Genomic DNA, 25,713 nt, shown 5'->3' on the forward strand with positions numbered 1-25,713 from the left:
AACAACAAGACAAAAAATTGCCAAATTCTATCAACCTAATTGAAAAAGACATTTATAAAAATGCTGTTTCCATGTGGAAACCACAAAATATACCTCACTTATCCAATATGTATTTGGATCATTTCATGAAATCAAGCCAAAGAGTACATTTTCTGTGGCCGGGAACAGTCAATACTTCAGACATAGCACGTGTCATTGCCTTCATATCCAATCTTGCAATCATTTTCAGCATGGCTGCCGCTCACAAGAGGTTAAAACAATCATTACCTGGAATTGCAACTAAACTCTGCAGCTCCTGCTTCAGGTCCATGATGTCTTTGCACAGCTGGATGTCATCAATCCTGCCAAAAGAGAGGATCAAGGAGGTTAAGACGTGCTGAGCTGCTACCGCTTTCAGGCAGATGACAAACCACATCAACAATGTAATACATGGGGAGGACTGAATCTGCTGTGAAATCCGAGAATGGAGTCCATGACTGAAAGACTTCCGGATCAAGCAGCAGGCTACCATCAATCACATCCCAGAGCGATAGGCCGTGTTGGTTACAAAGGCGGGTGCAGCGGGCATGCACCTTAAATGCCGGACGCAAACACTCGTCATTGTATGCCACGGTGCAGTGAACGTGCTAAATAAGGTGCATGCATTATGAATGAGTGATTTATTTTATTTTCTAGATTTGTAATCCGCCACACTGCAATAAACCACTTTTAGGCGGTGGAGTGGGAGGTGCAGGAACGGGGGCTGCAGGGGGTTGGGGGGGTCAGAAGGTGCAGTAGGAGAAAACGAAGAGCGATTGGGAAGGTGGAGGTGAGTTAAATAAAGGCGCAAATTAGTTAACCAGCCACAAAACAGGTTGAGCATTGCTGCTAGCGATGTTCTGATTTTTTCCAAATTGTTTTCATAATATTGTCCTCTCTCTTTCAACAGGACAGACGTCACTGTGCTGCAGGCGGAATCACCCGAGGGGGGGCGCGTGCAACAGAAGTCAACATAGTTTAGCGTGCCTCCTGCGTTCAGTTGTCATCATCATCATCATCAAATAGCTTTTATTCAACTTTACGTCATTCGCCATAAGCAGACATGTACATAAGGATCACAGCACGAGCACGAATGGCATGGCGCAAATACTAATTCATCATTGGGTTCAAAATCAATGAATCATTCCACTAATAAAAGAAGTAAGCAGTTAAAGGTCCCCCTGTTATAGTACAGGGCATTGATCACTGAGTTCATTACCCCAGTTAAAACACTATTGGGTTAAACGTCATGATCATAATTTAAGCGGTTGAAAAACGTCATTTTGACAGTTATAGTGGGCCACTCTCACACAGCTTTCCATGTGATTTAGCGAACACACCATAAGGCACTACGCCCATTGTCATTAAATTTGCTCTTTTGCGCCAGGCCAGGTCTAAATAATTAGCTACGCAGTACACCACTTTAGGATCCTCACATGTTTTAAAAAATCGTAGGGCTTGCCTGATATGCCGTTTTCCATGGGTGTTACGAATAGTTTTTAAAAGCTCACACCAAGCCACCCTAGAGCACTGGCAAAAGAACAAGAAATGGATCACGTTTTCTTTATCGAGACCACAGGCTGGGCACAGTTCATTTTCATTAGAAACCCATTTTTTTGGTGGTGATGCCAGGTGCAATTGGTTGAACCTAAATTTAATGTACAGGGTACGGGCCAACGGGGGCTCGACATAATCCAAGTAATTCTCAAAGCCCTTGGTTAGCTTGCTTGGGAGGTAAAAGGTACCCATTGCAAGTTTAGTGCAATCATTTGCTAGCTCAGTATCGATTAGCCTCTGTGCCCTCCTTTTGGCCTTGCCTATGTCATTGGGAGTTGCCGCCTGTGGGTTGGACCATAGCTCTCCCAGCTCCAGCCTTGTCAGCAGTGTTTTGACATGCTGGAGCCATGGCAGGGATCTACCTCCCTCTGTCTCCATGACAGTGGCTCCCTCTGTCTCCATTGGCTTCCGTATACCTGCAACTCGGGCACAGACCACAATCTCAGCCAGAACTGAACTGGTTTAAAAATGATCTCTCTCTCATTCAGCCTGAGGCCCAATTACAGGTAAACTGGCACACTCTGGCATGATTTCGGCAGGCCTAAAAGTTTTTTTTAAAAAAATCTATCGACTCTGCCCAAGTTCATAATGTCCGAGTGTCCCCAGATTTCGGCCCCATACATTGCTGCTGCCCTAGCCTGGGCCTGATACATTGTGACCGCTGGTGTAATTGGTCCTAGGCCATGTCAATAAAAAAAACTTAAAATTCCCCCTCCATATTTTTCCAGTGACAAGCAGGATTTCGCTGTCTGTAGGGGACAATACCTTTGGTCATTAAACCTCACCCCCAGGTAATAATATTGTTGTACCTGTTCCAAAGTGGTGTTAGGTCATCCTAAGTTTTTTGAAAGGTGTGAATTCTGGCCGAAATATCAACAGTTTGGTCTTTTCCATGGTACTCTCCATGGACAACTCTGAGCAAATCTCTGCAAACACCCCCAGGGTGGTTGTGCGGCCCTTCGCTGATGTGGACAATACCACAGCGTCATCTGCGAAGAGTAAAATCGGCAGGCCTCCCGACCCAATTTAGGTGGGTCTAGACACTTTGACCTAACGTGTCGAACCACCTCATCTATATATAACGGGAATAACAGGGGGGCCAAGATGCATTCCTGCCTGACACCTCTGTTTACATCAAAGGACTGGATTAGTCCCCCTATCCCTTACCATACTGATGCGATGTTGTTCGAGTACAAATGGATTATAATCTGCAGCAATCCCTGCAGTTGTGGAGAGGCCTCGGTAATCTGCCAGCCTGGTGGAAGTCCCCCCGCAAAGCCCTTTCTGTCTAGACGGCTTATTTTCAAACAACTATGAATGTTTAAGACATTGGGCTTCATTGCAAGTCCGGCGGTAACCCTGCCGGTGCTAAATTTGGATTGCCGCTGGACTTGTAATATTTACTGTTGCCCAGCTTGCCGGAAACACCAGGGGCTTACGACCCCGGCGTTCTGGTAAATGTTAATCCCCATTCGAGTCCCATAGGACTCAATGGGAATGGGGACCACGGAAGCACCGGCACCGTAAATAACGGTGCCGGTGCTTCCGTGAAACTCTGCAGGCGGGTGCCATTCTGCCTGCCAGGTCTGACCTGACTGAGTCGTACTATGCCGGTCCTGAAACAACGGTGCCTCTAGGCTTACCGGCACCGTTGTTACCGGACAGGCATGGTCGTAATGAGGCCCATTTTGTTTGTGAACCAATGTCATGATATGGTTGAATTTCTCGAGCATATCACATCCAATACACTCAGGTAGAAATAAGATTCACAAAACATGCAGCTCACATTAAAGGCCAGGGCTAGCTGGGGCAGATACCCGGTAGTCTCCAATAACGGCTCCTGAATCACAGAGCTGCTAATTGGGACTTGACTGACATTGTTCCTGTGTGTCTTTGAAGGTTGTATTTTGGCATTCCAGTCTGAAATCACTTTGCAAGCTGAGTGCATTTAGGGAACTCAAACAGTTGTCTTCTGCTGATGGACAGCCTGTGCCTGAATGCTAAAGCTGTCCAAAGGAGTATATATGGCTTGTGGTTTGTAGACATGTCTCTGGGTGAGTGTTGTGACAAATGAACTGAGCACCAAGCCCAGTGTGAATAAGATGTTCAGACAGGTTACTTGCTTGAATTACTCCCACAGTCATATTTGTCAGATCAATGGTCGTTTGCATGTTCCCAAGATGCAATTTGATTTCATGCAAAAACAGACTCCCACATTCAGGGTCTGCCCTAGGCATTAGCAGTCTTGTTACCCAGGGCCTGAGCTCAGAGAGATCACACGTATGCCAACTGATCAGGGACGTCATTTAGAGGTCGCCAGAGTTTTGGGAGTCAATCTTTTTGGTTCGGTAAAATCACATAGATCCCGTTTAAGCACCCCACTGGCCATTTTCCTTTGCCTCATGCTGAATTTCATTCTAGCTTTTGGAATCTTACATTCAAGATGAGGGAACATAATGCTGCAATGATACTCTTTTGACTTAACATATTTCAATAGGGAATGTATATATTTGTTGTAGTAAGAAATCCAATATGAGGGGGAGAAGGGAAAAGGAGGAGAGGGCAAATGAACCATGATGATTTGCCAGGGATGTGGGAAGAGTGGTTGCTGGGCCGGAGAGCATGGTTTCCCTGGTCACAGCCCTGTGCTGGTTTTGTTAACATTTGAAGACCTGTGCATTTTTTTGTTCATTTCTTTACTGTGTATTTAGTTTATAATACACTTTAACACACATATTTAAAGGAAAAAGAAAAATAACTCAAACAATGAATACACATATTGACAGACTATATATTAGATTACAATCATAAAAGTTAGAAATGGATTAATAATTCTTGCATAAAATGCTTAAAATGAACAATTATCTTCTAGAGTAATAACCATTTACCCCCAAGATGACTTTAATCTGAATAAGGCACTGAACCAGAGCGCTTATTAAAAGTGGATATTGTTTACTGTCACTGCCTCAGTACCCCCAGGTACACATGCTCTACTTTGATTGCCCTCCAAGGCAGTCCTGCAGTAAAGGCACTTTGCCATGACTGCCCTTGGCCCAACCCTGATGTCTTTGGAATCTCCGGTGACAGCAAGAAACATTTGTTATGTATGTAGCTATTTAACAAGGCTTATATTTATTAAAAACCGATACAATCGTTGCTTGACAATTTATTTAACCGTCGAAATAATCCTCATCTGTAGCTTCTGAATTAAAAGCATATTGCTAGTTTGGAAAAATTGCCCACTATATAAATCATAAAAATATAAGCAATCGTGAAGTGGCGGTAAAAACAACAGTTAGAAAAACACAATCAGATTTTTTCAACTGCATTCCAAAGTCGCATGTGTTTTCAAACCAAATGTGTAAAAATAGTTGTGGCAAACATTATTTCTACCATCTACAACTGGGAAGATATGTGTACAAGCGCCTGAGTTGCAGACTGGTTTCCAGTTCTGGAGTTGCCACTTAAACGAAATCATTTTTATCTCACTGTGACTTATTTGTCAAAATTGGATGTACCGAGAAGTGATTCAGGTCACTCTGTCGACTATTCATTCATGATACTGCACTATCTATAATACCAGTGACCATTCATATAGTGGACATCACAAAGGTTTTGCCTCTTGGCATACTCCTACCAACTTCTTCTAAAGCAACTTCCCATGATCTCCTCGAGTATCACTCATTCTGTGACCTCCTTTTCTGTGATGTCACTGGTGTCCCTGCACATGCCGATTGGCAGGGCCCACACACATTTTGCCACCCATTGTCCTGCAAACCTTAGGTCGGGTCCTGCCCACATTGGTTCTGTTTCTACCCCTCCCCTCACTTATAAGGTGTGATGAATGAGTTGAACTGTTTATATACTGCGTGAGATAGTGATATACTTACAAACCGAAGCAGAGAGAGATTTATTTGCAGTGTACAGTGTAGATTTAATTAGAGCTAGGTGATGCCATAGGTCATGTCCATCACTCTTGACATCATGTCTAGCACTCTGTACATCAGGGCCAGCATAGCGCCTCCTTGTTAGATTTCTTATCCCATGTAAAGCAATGAAAGCTCCATTGGAGACACAATCACCCAGAACACAATGGACTGGATGTACTATTGATGTTTGCATAAGCGCCCGTTGGTTAGGAAAAAATTGTATTTGGTATGGGCAGAAATTGCAGTAAACTATTGAATGGGTGGAAATAATTTTACTTTCCCAGATGGGGCGTGTGAATAGTCCCGGCCCGAGGCGTGGGCAGTCTGTGCCATTGCCCCGGGCCCGGTGCTCTGGGGGGGCCTGCCGTGAGTATAAGAAGTAACAAGGACTGAGCTGCTTCCAGCCACAGGGCATTTCTTTGTGGTCGTTTTAGTTGGGCCGTGCTGTCATCTCCCAACCCCCTGTGACGCGCTTCTTGAGTCAAATATCTTCCGCCCAGCAGCACATCCGACCCGGGGCCGGCCTCAGAGTTAGGGTTTATGAATCACGCTCTTTGTTTAAAGTTATGGTCCATTTAAGAACTTTTGTTTTGGATAAGGGTTGAAAAGGGAAATTTTATTCTGAAAGACATACAGAAAAACTAGTCGCTGCCCAAATCTGTCTTCTTTGAAGACAATTAAAATATGTTGAAAAAGAAGAGTTGTGCATTATCTCGATAGTATTCATATGTCCGCATTTGGTGTGTTAAATACATTATTTATTTCGGGAGAATGTCACCTTTCAAGGCCATCATATAAAGCATGCCTTTGTCAAACGATGCAAAAGGTTAGCATTTCACATCATCTTTTGTTATGATTAAGTCTTGAAATACAGTATACAAGTCATTTTTTTTAAATAATGTTGTGGAATTGCATTCTGATATTTGTAGTCTTCAAGATGGGGTGAAAATAACGCAACATTTGTACTTTTTTTGTTTAACATATTTCTATAGGGGTTCCTATATTGCAGGAGTACTTTAATTATGATGTGTGTACTTTTCAAGTTCGATTTATAAAACAGAGTATTGTTGAAAGCCAAATGTTGTGGTGAGGAGGTGAAAGGATCAGAGGGCACACTTGTTGTGATGATTTAACCGGTCCATGATGTGGGAAGAGAAATTGCTGGACTAAAGATGTTCTACCTCGCTCTGTCCACTTTTTTACACAGTGCCAACTCTATCCCCCTTGGGTGTTTTGAGCCCAGCATGCAAAAAACGTGTTTGCTCGTGTTCTCGGCCACCAGGATTTGAACCCACTAATTCACAAAACCACATGAAAGTGTCTTCAAAATACACGTCTTGTATTTGTATTTTGCTTTCTATGGAATATTTCAATATAGAATTTTGGGTTAAAAGGTGCACACCTTTTATATTTTTGCCAGCAGTGTACTAGGAAAATCCCTTCTAACTGTTTTTCTTTTTGCTTATTGATGATTAATTTTGTGAAAGACAATGCTCATTTCTATTTTGAATTTTCTTCGATCAGGAAAGGCCAGTTGAATTTAATTTGAGTATTTCACTTTAGGATCTGTTTGTGTCCGTGTGGGTATGTTAAGGATCCCACACACTTTTTTTCTGGACTTGAACCCTATTTATGACATTTGAAGATTTGCGGAATTGCTTACTCTGAATGCCTCAGTAACTTTCTGGTAAATAGGCTTTTTTTACGATTGCACTACCCTGCAGCAAAAGCACTTTTCCCTGTCTGGCCCAGGGCCAATCCCGGCCCTTACATCCTTGGAACGTGCAGTCATAGTAGGTATGTTTGGAACAGGGATCTTCATTACTCTTTGTCCTGCTCTTCCTCATCACAGTACTTTCTCTACAAATGATTCAGTTCACTCGGTCGGCTACTCCAAAATAAGCCTCAAACCTGATCTTGCTACAACCATAATATTAACAGTTAAAATTAAGATATTTTCTACAATGTAAATAAAGGGGACCCATACATCTTCTGCCGCCCATGGCCCCGCAAATCCTAGGGCCTGCGCTGCATATGAATGTAATGAGGATAAGCGTTTAACCACAATGCCCTGTGAGGGAAGCTAATTCATGGATTTCCTGCAGGGGCATGCGGGCGGAGCAGCCGGCCAGATTTCAGGGCAGTGGCTTTGAAATGGTGCTAACATTGTTAGTGGTTGGTTTCCATTTACTGTGTTTATTGCAATGCATGCCAGATACCAGGCCTAAACAACTGAGAACAAAATGGGCTCTTAGCTGGCTCCTACCAAGGGCCTCATGAGCATTGTGGTAACAGTCAATGCATGTGGTATTTTGAATGCAACTTGCTTCTAAAATACCACCTAATTATGAGTTGGGATTGCTTGGATATTTACTGCATGGGGTACACACAAAAGTACTTTTTGAAGTAAACATTGCCTTTTTTACCCCATGCTTCACTTTATATACCCCTTCCCCCAATGCAGAAAGTATGTCATGCAAACTCAACTCATAATTACGAGGCATTTTACGGATAGGATATACTTAGAATATCAGATATTTACTTTTACCACCATAGTCATAATGAGGTCATAAAACGTAGAATGACTTTGTCTTAATTGGAGAGGCCAATGAATAAAGGGTGGCGAGTGCTCCTTCATTTGAGAAAGCATTTTTGAGGACAATACTTCAGAATTCAAGGAGACTTGCTACTGCTTGGATTATTGCATTTCTCCCTATGCTGATCTATCTACAGTTAAATTCCAGTGAGTGCAAGATGCTGTGTGGGAGTGGCGAGCGGATCCAGCGTGTTTTGATTATGCGCGTGCAGACACAGGGGCTCCATTGGCTTCTGGGCTCAAGTACCCTAACATAATTTGTAAATGCATCTTGTGACAACAGCTAGGTATCTGGATAAGGAAATAAAGACATATAGCCTTAGCAGGAATTTAAGAATGGCAGATGATACTTAAAACTCATATTTCCTCTAAGAGAGCAGATTCTGCGCATGGAACCTGAGGCTTTGAGCATCCTACTAGAAGGTCTCATGCCCTTCACCTCAATCTAGTGGTCCTGGAAGTATTTAAAGTAACCTCCCTTTGGTGATAAAATCAGCTCTCATTTCACACCCAGTATCGGCATCATCTTTAGGCTAAGCCTATGAGAAGTTGCAAGTCTTAACCTTCTCACAAGTCAAGATGGTTTTAGCGGGGGACACTAAATGACCTCAAAGTGGATTCGTAGGTATTCAATTATGAATATGCTATTAGAACCTGCGGCAGGGGGCACAATCAGGTTTTGCAGATTGTGGGCTGAAACTTCTGATCTCAGTCTGCGTGCCAAAGAACCCGCCGGCTGCCCACCCGCAGTGCCACCTTCCCCTCACCATCCTGTTTAAACAAAACAAAAGACGATTCATGACCCACCCTCTTTTGCCCCACTTACCTGATTGTTTCAGTGGCGGCACCGCCACCACCGCAGCAGCTTCCCTCCTTTTTCACTTTGCCGACCGTCATGGAAATGGAAGAGTGGCTCTGTATGGATCCCTGGCTTTCACAACTATGGCGGCCATCTTAGCAAAGAATTTTCATTCATTGAATGGAGTGCCATGCGCATCCCGTTCAATGAATGAACACACACCTTTTTTTTAGCACCCCGGGTTACCGCTCTGGTAACCCGGGGTGCTAATGGCATTATGCACCCATTTCACGGGCACCACCGGAAGGTAACAGCCCGCGGCCCCAGGTAAGTGCCCTTGCTTCGCTCAGGCTAACTCGGGCCACTGGGCCGTTACTCCTCTGTGTTGCCCGTGGAACGGGTGCATAGCGCCACATTATTAGCATGATTAATGGCGCTCTGAAGAGGCTATGATTCTATTGCCCCTTATGGAAATGGCTGAAGGCACAAAACAAATTCGGTTAAAGTATACCTGCAGAAACAGTGAAGTGATTGCACAGAAATATTCTTGCAAAACTCTGTTTACTGAAATTATTTCTCACAGACCAATCGCTTCTAAGTCAAAAGAATGTTAGATGCAAACATGCCAAGCACTGTAGGCAGCAAGCAGGCTAAGACAGTATTACACTGCCATTTCCTGATTATCTCTTGTGACGGCCCTGGAGGGATAATTGAGTACATCCTTGTGACTAAAAGAATCTGGATGCATCCTTAGCTTTGCTGTGTGATCCTCGCCTTTTTAATAGTAAAAACGCAAATAATTACAATTAACATTTATTAGAATTAATATGTTGATTACTGGTGAGCGCATTTGGAGAGGGAGGGAAAGGGGGGCACAACAATGTTTGTTTAATTTTATCTTGTCTTTACAATGTATGAATTGTTTGTGGATGCAGAAGGCACTACAAAAACAGCACACCAGCGAAAGGAGACGCAGAGGGCAATGGAAGGCTGGTCCCTTGGCTCAGGGCGGAGTCACTGGGGGGAGGAGCAAAGGTTGAATTTACTGGAAATGCTGTAACTGAAAGCAATTGTTTGTTACATCATTTTATTTATTTCGTGTGCTGGCAGACTAGTTATTGCCAGGCCCTTTTTTTTTTTTTTTTACATTTAGGGGGATGTGTAGAACTGAAGGACTCGAAACTTGAAGTACATAATTATTTTAAAAAGTCATTAGATGGGGTATCACAATTAAACTTATATTAATATAATTTGATTTTTTTTTTAAATATGTAAATAAAAAGTAAACCATTTTGTGTTATGTATGAATTTACACATTTATAAAAGTGTATATAGATATGTAAAATACAGTTTACTTGGTCCACTTTCCAGTGATTTTGTCATACTTTGACTTTCAATGAGATTGTGTGCAGTAATGTAAAATAGTAAAAACATTTTGATGTATTGCTTCACTTTTTAAAATAACACTTTAAAAAGTATTATTTTGTAATTTCTTTACTACTATTTTGTTTTTGCATTTTTCATTGCATGTCATTACTATTTCATTTTTATGAATTATTAGTCATTCCTTATAATTTCCCTTCAATAATATTATTATAGTTCTATCACTTTGCTATTAGTATGGATTATTACATCTGATAAGTAGGAATATGATTTATAGTTACAATGGTATTGTCCATGAATTATAGTTTTAATGAATATTGATTATTTCTGATCAGTATTAATTTTATCTTTCATTACTATTGGATTTTTCATGAAATATTACAAATATTTTATTCTTGATTATTCCTGATCAATTTACCTTTTTATTACCTTTACATTTTTCATTAATTATTACTTTTCATTCATTTGATTGCTATTTCTGATTAATATACATTTTATTTTTTTTTTATTTACAACTTTTTAAAATAATTAGCGGTTACATTATATGGACTGGAAAGGATGTAATAAAAGGAATTGCAAGGGAAACATGATCAAGAAAAATGACAAAAGATGATGGAATGTTACATTAAAACTGACAAGAAAAAATCCTAAGACAGTGCTAACTTAAAGTAGTGCAAACATCCACAGAATTGGTACAATCAGTAAGTTACCCCTTTTGGCTTTCGCACACACTTTGCTCCAAGTAGGTATAGCAGCCCAGTCAAATTGAAGGGTATGTGGAATACATTTATGGACACATTTGGAATATAAATAAATATTCCTCAACATTTGTATTTTTCCTAAAACGAACTACTGCAAGTGCATCCTGCATGCTTACTTACATTACGTTCTTCTGTGTAGGTAGATCCATCAAGATTTCATTTCCTGAGAAGTTGAACTAAACATTGGCTCCAAAGAAGGAAGCTGAAGAAAGCAAGAACGTGCAGACCTCTAAGAAAAGCAACAAAGGGTCTCTGTCTGAGATCAAACCAGCCCGATTCTTCTGAAGTCTACCACAGTAGTCACTGTCTGGTGCACGTAGTGCAACCATTGGTACCAGACCCAGCGGAGAACACAGAGATGCTGCCAAGCCCAAGGCATCATCCAATCTGAATCGTGGGGGGGCGGGGGGGAATGAGGTGCGTCTTCTAACTGGTCCTGAAATGCTGAAGGCATTCTTAGGTGGTGAGGTGCGACTGTCACGGGAGGAGGGGGGACACTAGATGAACAGCAAGAAGGTACAGGTGTGGTTGCAGACAAGGCAGTTTCTGCTGGAGAGGGTGGAATGGTGGTGAAAGTGAGGAAAAGGCCAAGGGAAGCCATTCCTTACCATCGCCCCTTTCAGATGATTATGCCAGAGACCCTCTATGGCACAAAACAAACAGCATCTATGACACCCACCAGTGCAAATATTTACCCAACACCACAAAATTAAGCATCTTTAGGGCATTCAGTACATGGCACGTACGACTGGAAGCACAGTGACAGCAACAGACAGAAGTCTAGGAACCCCAAGGCCTGGGATACCTCTATTTCCACTAGTGAATCTGTCCGAAACACCACCAAAACGCAGAGCTCTGTCGCAGACTTTGTCCGTGTGAAAACGCCCACGTCATGGCCTAGGATAAAACCAATGAGTACATTGCAGTCTGCGCACTCTGTAAAAAACGTGTCAGTCGAGGGAAGTTTGGCACACATTATGCCACTGCAGGGACTGTGGAGCCACTTGGAAAATAATCACAGAAGATAATTATGTATTGATCCAGAAAAGAGCAAAAGAGGGTCAACATTTAAAGGAACAGTGCGTATGGTCAGGGGACGTGATTATGGTTCAAGAGCTGTTGGACCACATCTGGATTCAGTCAGCAGGGTATTCAAGCCCCATGCCGCCTACACTGATCTCCAGCTGGGACAGAGCTGCCACCTCTGCTCGTTCGTGGGCATCATCGCTTAGTGAGCCAGACACGCCTACAGCCAGCACACCTTCAGAATTGGTCACTTTAATGACTCTCTTAAGAAAGCCTACAAAGTATAGCAAAGAACCTCCCCTGGAGCATTTCTACAAATGCAAGCTTCAACCGACACCATATTCCTGAACAAAGACAGAGGTTGCCAACATAATGGCCATATGTAGCAACATTTGTGGCCATAGCTACCATTCTGTCAAAGCCTGGAAGATGCTAAAAATAATGCAAATCGCAAAGGGCCTTCCCCAGCTCTGTCTCATACAGGAGGTTTATACCTGATGGAACTTGACAATATATGCTTTAGCACCACTTTCAATAGCACAAAACTATCAACACATATTTGACTATTAGGCTATGAGGTTATGTGAAACGGCTCCTCCAGCTTGTAGTACCTTGTGCATACACATCAGAGTCTATCAGAATGTATAACACTGCCACCAGAGATGTAATCACTCTGCTTCATTTGCTCAAAGAACCAATGCTGCTTATGGGGGCAGGACATTATGGAATGCGACCACTTTGAAGAATGTGGTCTGGCCAACGGCATACACCAATGCTTAGAAACAAATGCCAGGACAAGGGCAGACCTAGCTGACTCCAAGAAGTTCATTTGTGCCACAATTTTAAGCCCATGCTAAAGATCGACTTATCTTTTTGCTCTTATTGGAAGGAAGGTGATATGGGCAAACTCAGGATGTGGATCATGAACCAAGTTGTGCCACAAAAGTGAGAGGTCCCACTTGCATCTTCCCAGGAAAGGAAGGGAACTAGAACATTCCCCCTAATTTCACCTTCCCACAGAGCACTCGCAGTAACTGCTGCAAGTACCTTCGCAGAGGAACACGTCTGTTTTGTGATATTAGAAAAGGGTGGTTGGACTTTTAAGACTAGGTTTGTGAACATATGCTTTAGGCCAAAACATTGGAACATTTGGGTTATTAGCTTACGGTAACCATGAGGCTAAAGACTTGTTAAGATTAGGTGTTGTAATGTTTCGCTGGCCCTGCATTTGGAGACTTTACTTTGTAGAATCGGTTGTCTCACAGAGAGAAAAGGACTTGTAAGAATAGGTTATGAACTGGATGATTTGAAACAGAATGAGCTAAAGTGCTAGACACCACTAGGAAAACCCTGCTTTGCGTTGATAAGGCCTGCACACTGTTTACATACATTAGGACAAGCCCTATTGTTTGTGTTAGGAGGGATTTCCCTTAGGTGCAATTTTCCCTCCATTTATGGACCTACAAAACTTTTTGCTTTTGTTTAGCTTACCTAACCTGACTTTTACCAGTGGAGCACATCCTTCAGCTGTCCATGTCCTAATGTCATCCTCTGTGTAAGTACTGCTGTCATCACTTCTCCATTTGAATGTGAGAATATGTAAAACTCTTCATTATAGTCTGGTGTTCCTAACACTGGGGCTGTGCAAATTGCCCTTTTTAATTCTTTCAATCCCTCAGTCATGTCGTCTTCCCATACTATTTTGCTTTTGCCCATCTGTGCTTCCTTGAGTCCTTTTAAGAGTGCTCAAATATATGTACTATAGTCAAAAACTCAGGCCCTACAATAATTACATAGGCCTAGAAACTGCTTCATTTCCCTTACTGTCTCAGATTTTGGAGTTTTCATAATTGCTTCTGCTCTTTCAGTGTGTCACTTTTCTCCTCTCTTGAGAGATGAGCTGTCCGATGTACAGGACCTCTTCGTGACAATGTTGTAGTTTTTTGTTGTCCGCCATGTATCATTTTTCTGATAGTATCATCATTGGTCGCACTGATATCTCCCTGCACCTTTCCTCTGTCTCAGTGCACACCTAAATGTCATCCACATACTCAATTATCGTGCTCTCGAGTTGTACATTGTCCACGCCTATCTGAAGGACTCTATTAAATATTGATGGGGACGCACAGGCAGTCTTGTGTGTTTTAGTTGCTGATTTCTATACGAAAAGGAAGTCAAATCCTATGAGTCTTCATGAAGGGGAAAAATTAAAAAGAAGGCATACTTTAAATTTATGACTGTAAAATATTTGGCGTTAGCTGGGATGTTACATAATATTGCAGCAGGGTTTGTGACCAAAGGAAACTCTGCTTCAACAATATTTTTTAGGGGCGGAGATCCTGAATATATCTCTACGACCCCCCCCAGTTGATTTTTTCACTGGGTACACAGCTGTGGTAAATGGGGATTCTGATGGTACTTATATTCCTTGCTTCATTAAAATGGAAATACTCTCGAATATGCCTTCATCTGCTTCTCTAGGCATAGGATACTGTTTTGCAAGTGACAGAATTGCTCCTGGTTTAAGATTTATCTTCACTGCACCTGCTACACTGAATAGACTCACATCATGTGGACTATTAGTCCACAAGATGCTTGGCACCTTTTCTGAGTCCTCCTGAAAGAATGACAGTTTCTTTTTTTACCAATGCCGTTCTCTGTGGTATTTCTCTATTCTCAGTTCTCATCCAATAAGTAAGACTTATGAAAAATACGAATTCATTGTCTGAATATTCATTTCTAAACAAATATTTTTCTGTCAAATCTGTCAGTCTGTATCCTTCCATAAAGGCTTTCACAGTTCTCCATGCTCTTGCCTCATCATCTTGCATCTTGTACTCATGGTGAACCTGAATCATACTGTTTCCATCTTCATCTTGTATCCTGGCTTGCAACATTATGTGTTACTACTGACTTCTGCAATCGTATTTGCTCTTCCCTCTTGATTCTCCACTCTTTCTGACTGCTTACTCTCCGTTCTATCCTCCTCTCCCTTTCTCCCTTTTTCTATCTCCTCCCCGCCTTCCCTTACTTTCTTCTATGCACTTGCTCTATCAGAATTGTCCCTGGACCTAGTATTATAGCAACCTCGTCTGTCTCCTCCCCTCTCGCCTTACTTGTTCCCCTGCCCCCTTCAGCACTATCTGAAATCTCATCAGGCCTAGTACGATAGTCGCTTGTTTTGTTCCTCCCCTCCCTTTCTGCACCCCTCTCTCTCACCTTTTGTTTTTCTCTGGCTCTACCAGAAATGTCATCAGGCCTAGTACGGTAGTCGCCTGTCTGTTTCCATTTCCTTCCCACTCTCCCCCTCCCTTCCTTATCTATGTCTTAGCTCTTGCACTATCTCAAATGTCGTCCGGCCGAGTATGATAATTAATTTCATATCCTTACTGTTCATGGCCTGTAAGATTGTCATTATATTTTCCCTTGTTACCTCCCTTGCCTGAAGCGCTTATCATCTGTTCCATGAACAATTACCCTTTCTTGATTTGCCGCTGGTACTTCTAGCTCTGTGGGACTAACCTGCCCTTCCTCATCATCCATAGATATTTCTGGTCTAAACAAGAACTCATCAAGTATTCCCAATATTTTCCCTGTCCATGCAGGAAGCCATGTCAACAAAATATTTGCTCCATACAAAAATGTTTCTGGTTCTAAAGGAACCCCCCCATAATGCTTTCTGGCCTGTAAAGTGTAAAGGCTAATATAAATTATCTCACTTTCATGTAGTGTATCCCTGGAGTCGAACACACACTATACCTTTGTCAGTAAAGGATATGTTAAGTTTTGTCATCAAGTCACATCCTAATATGTTAACTGTTGTCTGCCGGGAGTATAGTAGTGATATCGACACACCATGTTCTACTATAGAAAGTGCTAATTCGTCAGTAAAAGAAACCAAACTTATGGCCGCAGAGAATCCCTGCGCTTTCATGGCAATCTCAAACACAAGAACGAGTTGCCCCCTTGTCCAAACGGAAGGAAAAATTCCTTGCCTCCTATCATCACCCTGCCCTTAGTTCCTCTGGTGGCTCTATTGTCACAGATAGTGCTGAACACATCAAATAGCTCTGTGGGCCTTCCTATTGTGGGTATGAATTCATCCCTGTACCCGTAAAAGGATTCCCTCTCACTACTGTCACACTCCCTATCCTGGGTGTGGAAGCCTGACCTCTTGTGTTTGCTTTCCATTGTGACACTGTTGTTTGCTGCACCAGTGTGTACTGTGGTTGCTGTGCTTGTGTCTGTTGTATATGCATGGGTGCTTGCTGTGGTTGCCCTTGTGGTGACTGAATTTGCTCTGGGACCTACTGTGCTTGTTGTGTTTGTGGCGTGCTTGTCTGATATTCGGCTTCATTACAAGTTTGGCAGTCTGGAAATATGGGTGCCGGTAGCAACATACCGCCAAACTACGAGCACATCCCCGCTCTTGGAGCTTGCCATTTCTGTTGCATGCCTCCTCCATTAAATGCTCCTCCCCTTGAGGGTTTTGAAATCCTCTTCGCCTTTGCGGTCCTCATCCTCTAGGTGCATTCTCTCTACCTTTAGGCCAAAAGTCGCACCCGGTCTGATCCATAGGGTGCACTACATTAGTTTGCTGCACTGATTGTGCTTTATGGGTGGTCACGCCTTCACCACTCATCAATACTGCTCCTTCTATAGCAAATTTTGTTGATTTTTTTCTGAACCAACTTTGCTTCCTTCTGCTTTCTGTTCTCAGCTTTCTTCTTATTTTTCTCTTGTAACAATCAACAGTGTTGTACAATAGTCAACTGTATTTCTGGCTATGGCTTCGCTTCCATCCCAACCTGTTTTTTCATCTACCATTGCACTGGTTCAGGCAGTCCCTGACATAAAATATGATAAAATAATGCCACTTTTTTATCCCACAGATTTTCTCGTCTCGAGACGCCATTGCTCCTGAATCTCTTGAATAAAGGTGACAGGATCTTCATCCTCTCCCATTTTCCTAGTCATAATCGCACCCATATCTGATGTGTCAGGATACTGTACTCTTAAGTGCCCTCAATATATCTGCCCTGCAATTATTAAATGGCGCTCCTAGGATTACTGCCAGTAGGCCTTTTATGTCACCCACTGCTAACGTAATTCCCGCTGTCATTCTCTCTAACTCATGAATCCATTTTCCCGCACCTGCAGTCAAACTAGGTAATTTACATTTTAGATTTTCCATTCGATTTGTGGCTATGCAATATATTGTGGTCATCCTCCCCCTTTCACTAATAACAGGAATTGTGTAAACCCTGGTCCAAAATCATACCCCCCTAAACTTTGTGTCTTCCAGGTGAGGCTAGTTTCACCTGTTCATTTCATTCCTGGCAGCAACCTGCTTTCATAAGGCGGGGACATATCCCCTGTACTGCACAATTATGCTGGTTGTCGTTTAGAATATGGTTTTGACTCTGGCGTTTTCTCTTTAGGGTCTTCTAAATATTACCATTTCACCCTCTCTCTCTTTGTTCGGGTCTATCGAACACCTGCATGCGCCTTCTCTTTGCACTTTCTCATTCTCCTCCCTTTCTTTGTCTGACATCATTGCACCCAAACTGATATGGCTATCAACTCTTTCCTCATCATCAAGATCTAGTCTACTTAGGGACAGCATTCTATGCTCGTCCATAAATGTATTATCTGCTCTATTCACTGATTCCTTCGCTGGAGATCCTGCAATGCTCTCCATAGCCTTGTAGCCGTCTTTCTCTCTCAACTGTCCACATAGATCCCCAGTCCTTTTCCCTATGCTTTCTGCCTCATGCTCATCAGCTCATGTCTGTATTCTCAGTATCCCTTGTAGCTCCCATCGCTCTCATCCTTAAATGGGTATCATGGTTTTTGTTGATAATACAATCTATTTCATCATCTCTTTGTCCCCTACTCCTTCTAATTTCTTCTTCCCTTCTCCTCATCTCCCTGTTTTCTTCTTCCTCTCGCCTTCTTTGTAAACTTTCAATTTTTAGGCTTCTATTTCTTCATGTTTCTTCTCTTCTATTCTCTCTTTTCTGTTCTTCATACCTCCTCCATTCTTCCTTCCCTCTATACCCTTTCCCGTTCCTTTTGCTTCTTCTCTCTTTCTTTAACATCGTCAATGCCTTTTCCATCTAATTCAAGCAGTATCTGTCCTCCCATTCACTCATTTAGTACTATTGTCATTCCACTTACTTTATCTTTTTCTTCCTTTTGTCTTCTGGCTTCCTCTTCTATTTCTGTATTTCTGTCCTTTCTCTCATCACGCTCTTTATGTTCTTAACGTGTAGACATATATTTACGCTCCTTAGTCTTCACATTTATAAGCAGGAGGTGCATATGTTAGATTAACATACCCCACAGCTGCTTTTCATTCCTTTAGAGGATAGATTCCCTGTTCGTCTTCCATTGTGCTATCATTCCTAGGAGGAGAAAGAGGAGCTGAGGGCATTACGTCCTCCTCTTTATGCTGATTAAGCATCCACCCCTTCTCTGGTGGATCTTCTATCTCATGCTTCCAGATTTCTAAAACAGCGAACCTTTTCTGTAGCTTCTTCCCCATCTATGCAGCATGCAAGTATGTCATCATATGTCGCAGCACTGCCTTTGATAATAAACCTTCTTGAGGCCACGGCATAATTGTTTTCTTAGTCGTGCCCTTCACCCACTCGGCGTGGTACTTCATGATTTTAGGTGCGTATCTTCGTAATGTTCTGCATAGATGTAAAAGGAGAGGGCCCTCCATAATGACAAGTCACTTTTAACTGTCCACATTATTTTGTTTATTTATTTAATTAATCACACTTCAACAATTACTTTGACCAGCATCATCAATCACCGCTCATTTCCAACAAACCAGTTTCTCCAAAATAATTTCCAAACCTATACCACAATATCAATTTTTATCTCTTCATTTATAGTTTTTGTCAATTTGTATTGTCCTGTTATTATTTTGATAATTTTAAGAATCTCTTATCTTATTTGTTTTCCAAATATTATCCCTCTTAGGTTTGATTGGCACCAAACGCAAACGTTTCTAGGGCCTAATCATTTGTCAACTTTAATTACTATCGTACACGTTCCTATAATTTTTAAGCTTTCAACTTATTTGATCACCCTTAATACAAAACGCAGCAATATATGTTTTACACTGATATTTTCAAAATCCCCCAAAACACGTGTGTACACTTTTTCTGTGATCGTCTTGTCCTATCCTCCTGATAGATGTATCTCATCTCTATTTTACTCCATTTTGGAGTGTGTTGTGCACCCTTCCCTGGGTGTAGCCACAGGAATCCCTTAAATAATACTCTGTTCCAGAGTGTGGTGCAGTACCTTGTTCCTCCTTGAGGAAAGGTATTCGAGGTATCTCCTTTTCCCTAACAAATCCTGTTATGTTCTCCCATTATATACATGCAATACGGACCCTCTGCTTTTATTTGCCACTTTCAATGCTTCTATTTACGTCCATTATTCAGCTCGAGGCCTCCGGTATCGACTCTTTCCGACTCTTCCCCAGTCAACCAGGTCGCTTCAGTTCACTGGGCGCCTGCGGGGACCAGACAGGAATTTCTTCAAAGGGGCCCCTGCCAACCGCCTCAGGTCATGCGTGTTGTAGCACTGCTCTTCCGGCAAATGGTGGAAGACGTTGAGAATTCACAGATTTGGATCAGAACAATCCACACCGATACCAAGTGTGCAGTAGCACTTTTTGGGCATGGCTATGTGCAGAATGTAACAGTAGAGGATTGGTTCATACATCATTGTATGCTCATCATTACATAGGCCCTCATGATAGGTTGGCATCCTCTCCCAACCTTAGACACTCAACTCACTAGTAGCACATAAGCAAAATGAAACTCCGGTGCAGAGAACAATGTCAGACTACTACCGACTTGCCCAATTAGTTCATCATCTCTCATCGGTCTGGCCCTAAGCCAATGCTTCTTTGTAGTTGACCTTGTGGACTGTTCTCTTCTCTGGGACTTTAAAGGGAGTGTAGGTACACCATTATCTTTGTCTGGAGTTTAATGAATAGGCCTTGTTTTCGAGTTCTGAATCATGTGTGAAGAGACCACGATTTTGTCAATTTTGACCTTTTATTTAGTGCTATTTAATTCCATTAGGCAGGGTATTATTACCCCTCTTGGCCTATGGAACTTGGTTGTCTCTACCTCACATAAACTTTCCGCGTCTTTAATTGTCCAATACTTGGCACTTGCCGATGTTTGTTCTTCGCTTAATCTAAGAGAAATATTTCTTACGCACATAGCTCATCCTCTTGACTCCCTTTGTGGCTTGCAATTATTCCTTGATGTGGCATCCTTGATTTCTGGCCAGCAGCTATTCTTTGTTCATGCATTGATTTGTATTTCCAGCCTCTGTCAGCTCTGCAGCTCTTGTCTCTCTCCTTCGAACTCTTCGTTTACTATCATTGAGAGCCGGGGTCCATCTTTTCAATATGGCCCCTTCAGCTGTGCTATGTTTTCTACTGAAGCATGCTTCTATATGGCTCATCTACCTTGTGTTTCTGCATATATACATTCACTACGAATCTATTTACTTATATTTTTTGTATATATGGTTTCTTCTTACTTGTACGTATGTTTACTCTTGTTTCTTCAGTTACATCTTCATTCTTAAGCATTCTTATATTGTTTGTGCATCATTGGATCTTCTCCTTATGACATCACTTTGCACCTGTCAAATCTTCTTCACAATTCCTTGATATTCAGTGGTGCCTGCAAATCACCTGCTACCACTTCAGTACGAGGGTACATTTGATATGGTTGTCTGAGTGCATAACGTCTCTCATACACTCAATACGGTTTTGGGATGATACCTGGTGTCATGCACAGTGTCTTCCTGTTATTCATCCAGTATGACGGAGGTGAGGCGGGAGTCTATCAGTGACATACATGTCTGCTCTTCTACAAAGGCAGTACTATTGCAGTATAGATTGCTCTCCAAGTGTTTGGCGCATAACTAGTCTCTAGGTGCTACATTCTAACACTACCTTCTACTAACAGGCCTTATGCAGCCTGCGCTACAATTCTGATATGTAATGGTATCTAATGCACTGCTTTTTACCCCATACGGCAGAATGGGAGCCCACACATGACATCTCCACTAGATACCATGAAATGGTAGGATTGACGGAATCATTCCTCTACATTTTTTTCCATCAATTGTTTTCAAAACATTACTGCTCACCACTTCTCCCCTTGTATTGTTTTACTAGGCAGTTTCTAGATCTACATAAATGCCTTTTAGGCTACTCAGCGGTACTCAGAAGGACTTACACTAGCCACCAATTATTGCCCACTTTTTTTAACCACAATTTGGAATTCTAATATGCGACCTATAGTCTAAACATTGCTCTGGCATTGCTTAGTTAGAAGACTCGTCAGGCATAATGAAAACAAGAATGTCATTTATATTCCACTGAATAGTATTAGTGCAATTTTCTGAGAGGTCCTCTCCTCTTTACTGAGGAGTGTACCCCTAAATGATGTGCAACTTCAATCAAAGCATCAATGTTCACGTGTTGGTGGTATCAGCCTGATTATCAACTGTGTTTGAAAACATGTCACCTTCCAGTAATATATTGTGCAATACAACTCTGGCATCTACTAAATGATTCTGGTGTATAGGTCCACTCTGACCAATCAGTTCATTTACTTGCTGGTGGTTGTTCTTCTAGTGACTCTAGTCCATGATTTCCTGTCTCATTTGATTGATGTGCAGCCCTTCTCCATGACTGAACTGCACATGTAAGTCCAAAATGTCTCTCCATTCATTCCTCTTCTGTATGAAATGCTTTTTTTGACGAAAAACAAGAAGTCTTGTCAAAGAAGTTCTGTAGAGTCAATTATTGCAGACCAGCCTGCGCTCAAAGGTACCTCCAATTGTTTCAGGTTCCAAAGCCATGGTATAATGAGCGTTGGTGCCCTTGATTAGGTCTCCACCCATTGCAGCAGGAAACCTTTTCCATGATGCCGATCTTCTGGCTGCCAGCGTAGGAGTCTGTGCAACAGCTCTCTGCCAAGCCTGCACAAAGCAAGCTTAGAAATGCAAACACTTCCTTCTCGTGTGAAAAGAGAAACCAGATGAGGCCTTGTTACTCTGCTACTCGATCCACAGAGTAGGCCCCAAAGTACACAACGTGTTCTTGGCTGTTTGTATCAGTTCAGAAGCCTCAAGGCTAGGCCTCACTGCAGAAATTAGTTATTTTTGCTGCAGTGGGAAAGACTGGACCAGTGATGTCACTTGCCAGGGGTGAACCCGAAGCTGGATGCCCAAGGACAGGAATGCTGTTCTCTGTTTCCTACAGGAATGCTAAAAACCATACGATTCTTATTGTAGTTTGTAGCAACGTGGATATTACACTCGTAGGCCTCAAGTCAAAGTGCAAATAGACCAAATTCTTTCTGAACCTAGGAAGGCTCAGCTGCCATTTTGCTTGCCACGGAATTGATGCTGGTCTCCAGTTGCACACCCAAGGACAACGGCTTCCCAAGTGCTGCAGGAAGATAGACAGGTTTCGCACTGCTTTAGACTAAGACTGTCGTAAAGACGAATTTTCTACCCTTCACCGGCGCAAGTTCTTACAGCGGCGGCGGCGGCAAACGTGGGGCAGTGTCTCCACGATGGACAGAGGTGCACTGCGCAGCTGCAGGACTCGATGTCTGTGGTTTTTTAGGCACTTTGCTCAGTCTTAACTCGCCATCACTGTAGCTGTCTTGGTCTGGTCCCTTGTCTGGATTGGGTTGCTTGTCGGGCTGTCTGCTGCAGTCGCTCTGGAGCACAGCAGAGCTCTAGCCTCTTCGAGAGACAGATGGGCTGTCGGAAATGCAGACAGTACTTGGAGGACATGATGCAGTGCTTGGAGGACATGATGCAGTGCTTGGAGGACATGATGCAGTGCTTCTGAAAGCTGATGCAAAGAGGAGACATAAGTCAACTGCATTGGACCCATGTTCCTTATTCGGGTGCATCCTTACAGAACCCTAGTATCTTTTTCACCATGCTATGCCATTTAAAGCTAAAGCATTGTTTCCTGTAGTGTCTCTGAGCATAAAAGGTCTTGCCACAAGATCACTCTGTTCGTAGATGTTTCTGAACTATGAGATTTCATTCTTGAACATGTTTCACTTGTCCGCGGTTGTTTTCTAATATAAAATAGTGACTCTCAGTTAACACATGCTAGCATCTTCCAGGCGGATTCACCAAGCGTGTGAGAGCAGGAGTGGCCAGGCTGATCTGCGACTCACGTGTGTTGTGCGCCTGCATGGTTATCTGTTTGCGCCCGCATCCAGCGCAATGGGCCGGAATACACTTGCATGAATGTGGCTGTGCTTTTTTTTCTGCTGAATGCACTTGAGCCAGATATCAAGTTTGCAAATGTGGTTACGCATCTCTTATTTACCTCTGAACGTACTAGAATACACTTTGCAAGGGTTATGCTTCTGCTGTATTTTTTGGGAACCACTTCACATGCACACGTGCCATGATTTTGAGCTGCACTGAGAATTTGTGGGAAAATGTCATACTCTAAATGTCTGGTATGGGCAAAAAACGTCTTGTGTGCGCGAACAAACAGCACACTTTGCATAGCTGCAAGGCCATGCACTCTGCAAAATCACTCTGGTGATAGCACCCTCTGCACACCCCTAAACTAGAGGCACTTTACAAAGATGCAATACATATCTTGCAACAACCCACACTCGCTTTTTCGTCCTATTCAGTGACAAATATTTAGGGCTCTTTAGAATTTCTGAAATTAAGTACCAACTAAAAACGTTGGATGTGCAGTGACACATCAAAACCCAAAAAGTTGCCTCATCTGGAATAATTGCGCAACAAGCGAGAGGACACAAGGCAAGGGAGAAACAAGGAAGTCTCTCAGTCCCCTTCATTGCCAACCCAAAGACAAGTACACCTGTCAGACAGCACTTCCCACAAAATGGGAATTCGAAACATTTCTAAATGTAATCATGCGCATGGAAACCAACAAAGGACTTGCAAAGCTGTAATGCACACAACTGTTGAGGACTGGAGGGCTGACCTTGGGCTCAGATATATGACACATTGCAGAGGCTGGATTTTCTTTGCCTGTGACATCCGCCACCCACGCACTTCGGACGTGCCCAGCCCTTGATGTATTGCGATGTCAGGCTCTTAACATTTTCCCAAGGATTACGCATCGCCTCTGATAATTATTGAACGGTTGCTCGCCGCTCTTAGCCATGCAAAGGTTAGCGCCAGGGCTAACTGCTCACGGCCTCTTGTCCTTCGGTCTAAATGGGTTAGTTCGCCCACTCCTGCTCTCTAACCTCACCCACGTTTCACAAACAATTCTTCACTGGTTGCCCTTTATGATGACACTGAATGAGCCAGCTCGGACAGGTAATTCCAGTCGCATAGGCTTGGCTGCACATCTGCACCATGGATGATAATGTTAGCAGTCGCATGGAACCCTTATTTTTTGCACAATTTCGCCTTAGTGAGGTGATGCAGCGTTTGAGCATTTTGCAACATTACAGAATAAAAATATTAACAGGCATTGGCAACATCAACAGTTTTCACTTTGCTAAAGTGAATTTCAGACGTGGAAGCTCCTCCAACGGCCCAGGCAAAGCGACCAGAGAGGAAATCTTCAAAGGCCAAGTGCCCGTGCCCGCCCGTGCCCTCCAGTCCGCGTCACCTGCCGACCACTTTCAGTCTGCTATGCTGGATGCCATGTCGTGCTCTCAAGATGGTGGACTTATAGGCTGGCTGGGCTGTCAGGAGATCCCTGTCAAGTTTAACGTTTCAGGGGAAAACCACCCCTGATAACCATCTATCCCAACACATCATGTACTGAGTAACCGGTACCTATCACCTACCTGTGAATACAAAGCAGGCTGTGCCAATGTCTTCCATCCCTGACTAGAGCGTGTCTCTTCATCATGACACGGCTCTGACTAGCAATGTGGCCGATCACTCCACCGTACCTGTGGCCACTCCAACTCTCACGCTGGAACCCTACAAGCACTGTGCATCAAAGGCCATTCAGAGTAGCACCGGACTGAGATGGCCCAGTCACGTCATATTTGCTCCTCGTCTTTAGCTGGGAACACCATATTTGCTCCTCGATTGTCCGGCAATAGAGCTAGTCATATCATTCCAGTCAAAGGCCTACAATGTTGACACATCTTTTGCCTAAATGGTGGTGGATGTGGATCCCTTTGTTCTCCGGCACCACCATGGCAGAAGGTTGTTGTATCAAATGTCGATTCTTTACAATTCTTTTTCTCCAGCAAGAAAAAGTTTTCAACTTAATCTTAGTTCTGGACAATGTTCTTGTTTTATACTGGAGGACTGGAACCCTCCAGGTTTTTTTTTCTTCTCTCTCTCTCTCTCTCCAGTTATGTTCATTATAATTCCTGATTCTTGGACTTACCCAAGTCCTCCTGCCTTCTGACAGGCTTACTTTGTCTCGGTGGGGCATCTTGCCATTTGGGTTTTCTTGGCTTCCGTAACCCTGGTGACTTTTCCAGCCTCCAATTTTAAAGTCTCTTGGTTTCTCAGGGCTCTCCAATGCTCTCTGACCCTCTAACTTCAACTTGACTTAGTAAGGGCTTCTGCCCACTTGGATTGATCAGGCTCCAGTAACCT

The 25,713-nt window shown here is 42.8% G+C and overlaps 1 protein-coding gene across 2 annotated transcripts in view; it reads right to left on the reverse strand.

Moving 5' to 3' along the window:
* The window catches only part of BMERB1 (bMERB domain containing 1), a 1,034,991-nt gene that overhangs the window by 117,635 nt on the left and 891,643 nt on the right, over nt 1-25,713 (reverse strand). For both annotated transcript variants that reach the window (XM_069647125.1, XM_069647126.1), the window contains exon 3: nt 268-341. In XM_069647125.1, coding sequence (XP_069503226.1) covers nt 268-341 — 74 coding nt within the window. The remainder of the gene's footprint in view (nt 1-267; nt 342-25,713) is intronic.

This window comes from Ambystoma mexicanum, chromosome 2q (genome assembly GCF_040938575.1).
Source record: "Ambystoma mexicanum isolate Mex_15411 chromosome 2q, UKY_AmexF1_1, whole genome shotgun sequence".
Taxonomy (NCBI): Eukaryota; Metazoa; Chordata; class Amphibia; order Caudata; family Ambystomatidae; genus Ambystoma; species Ambystoma mexicanum.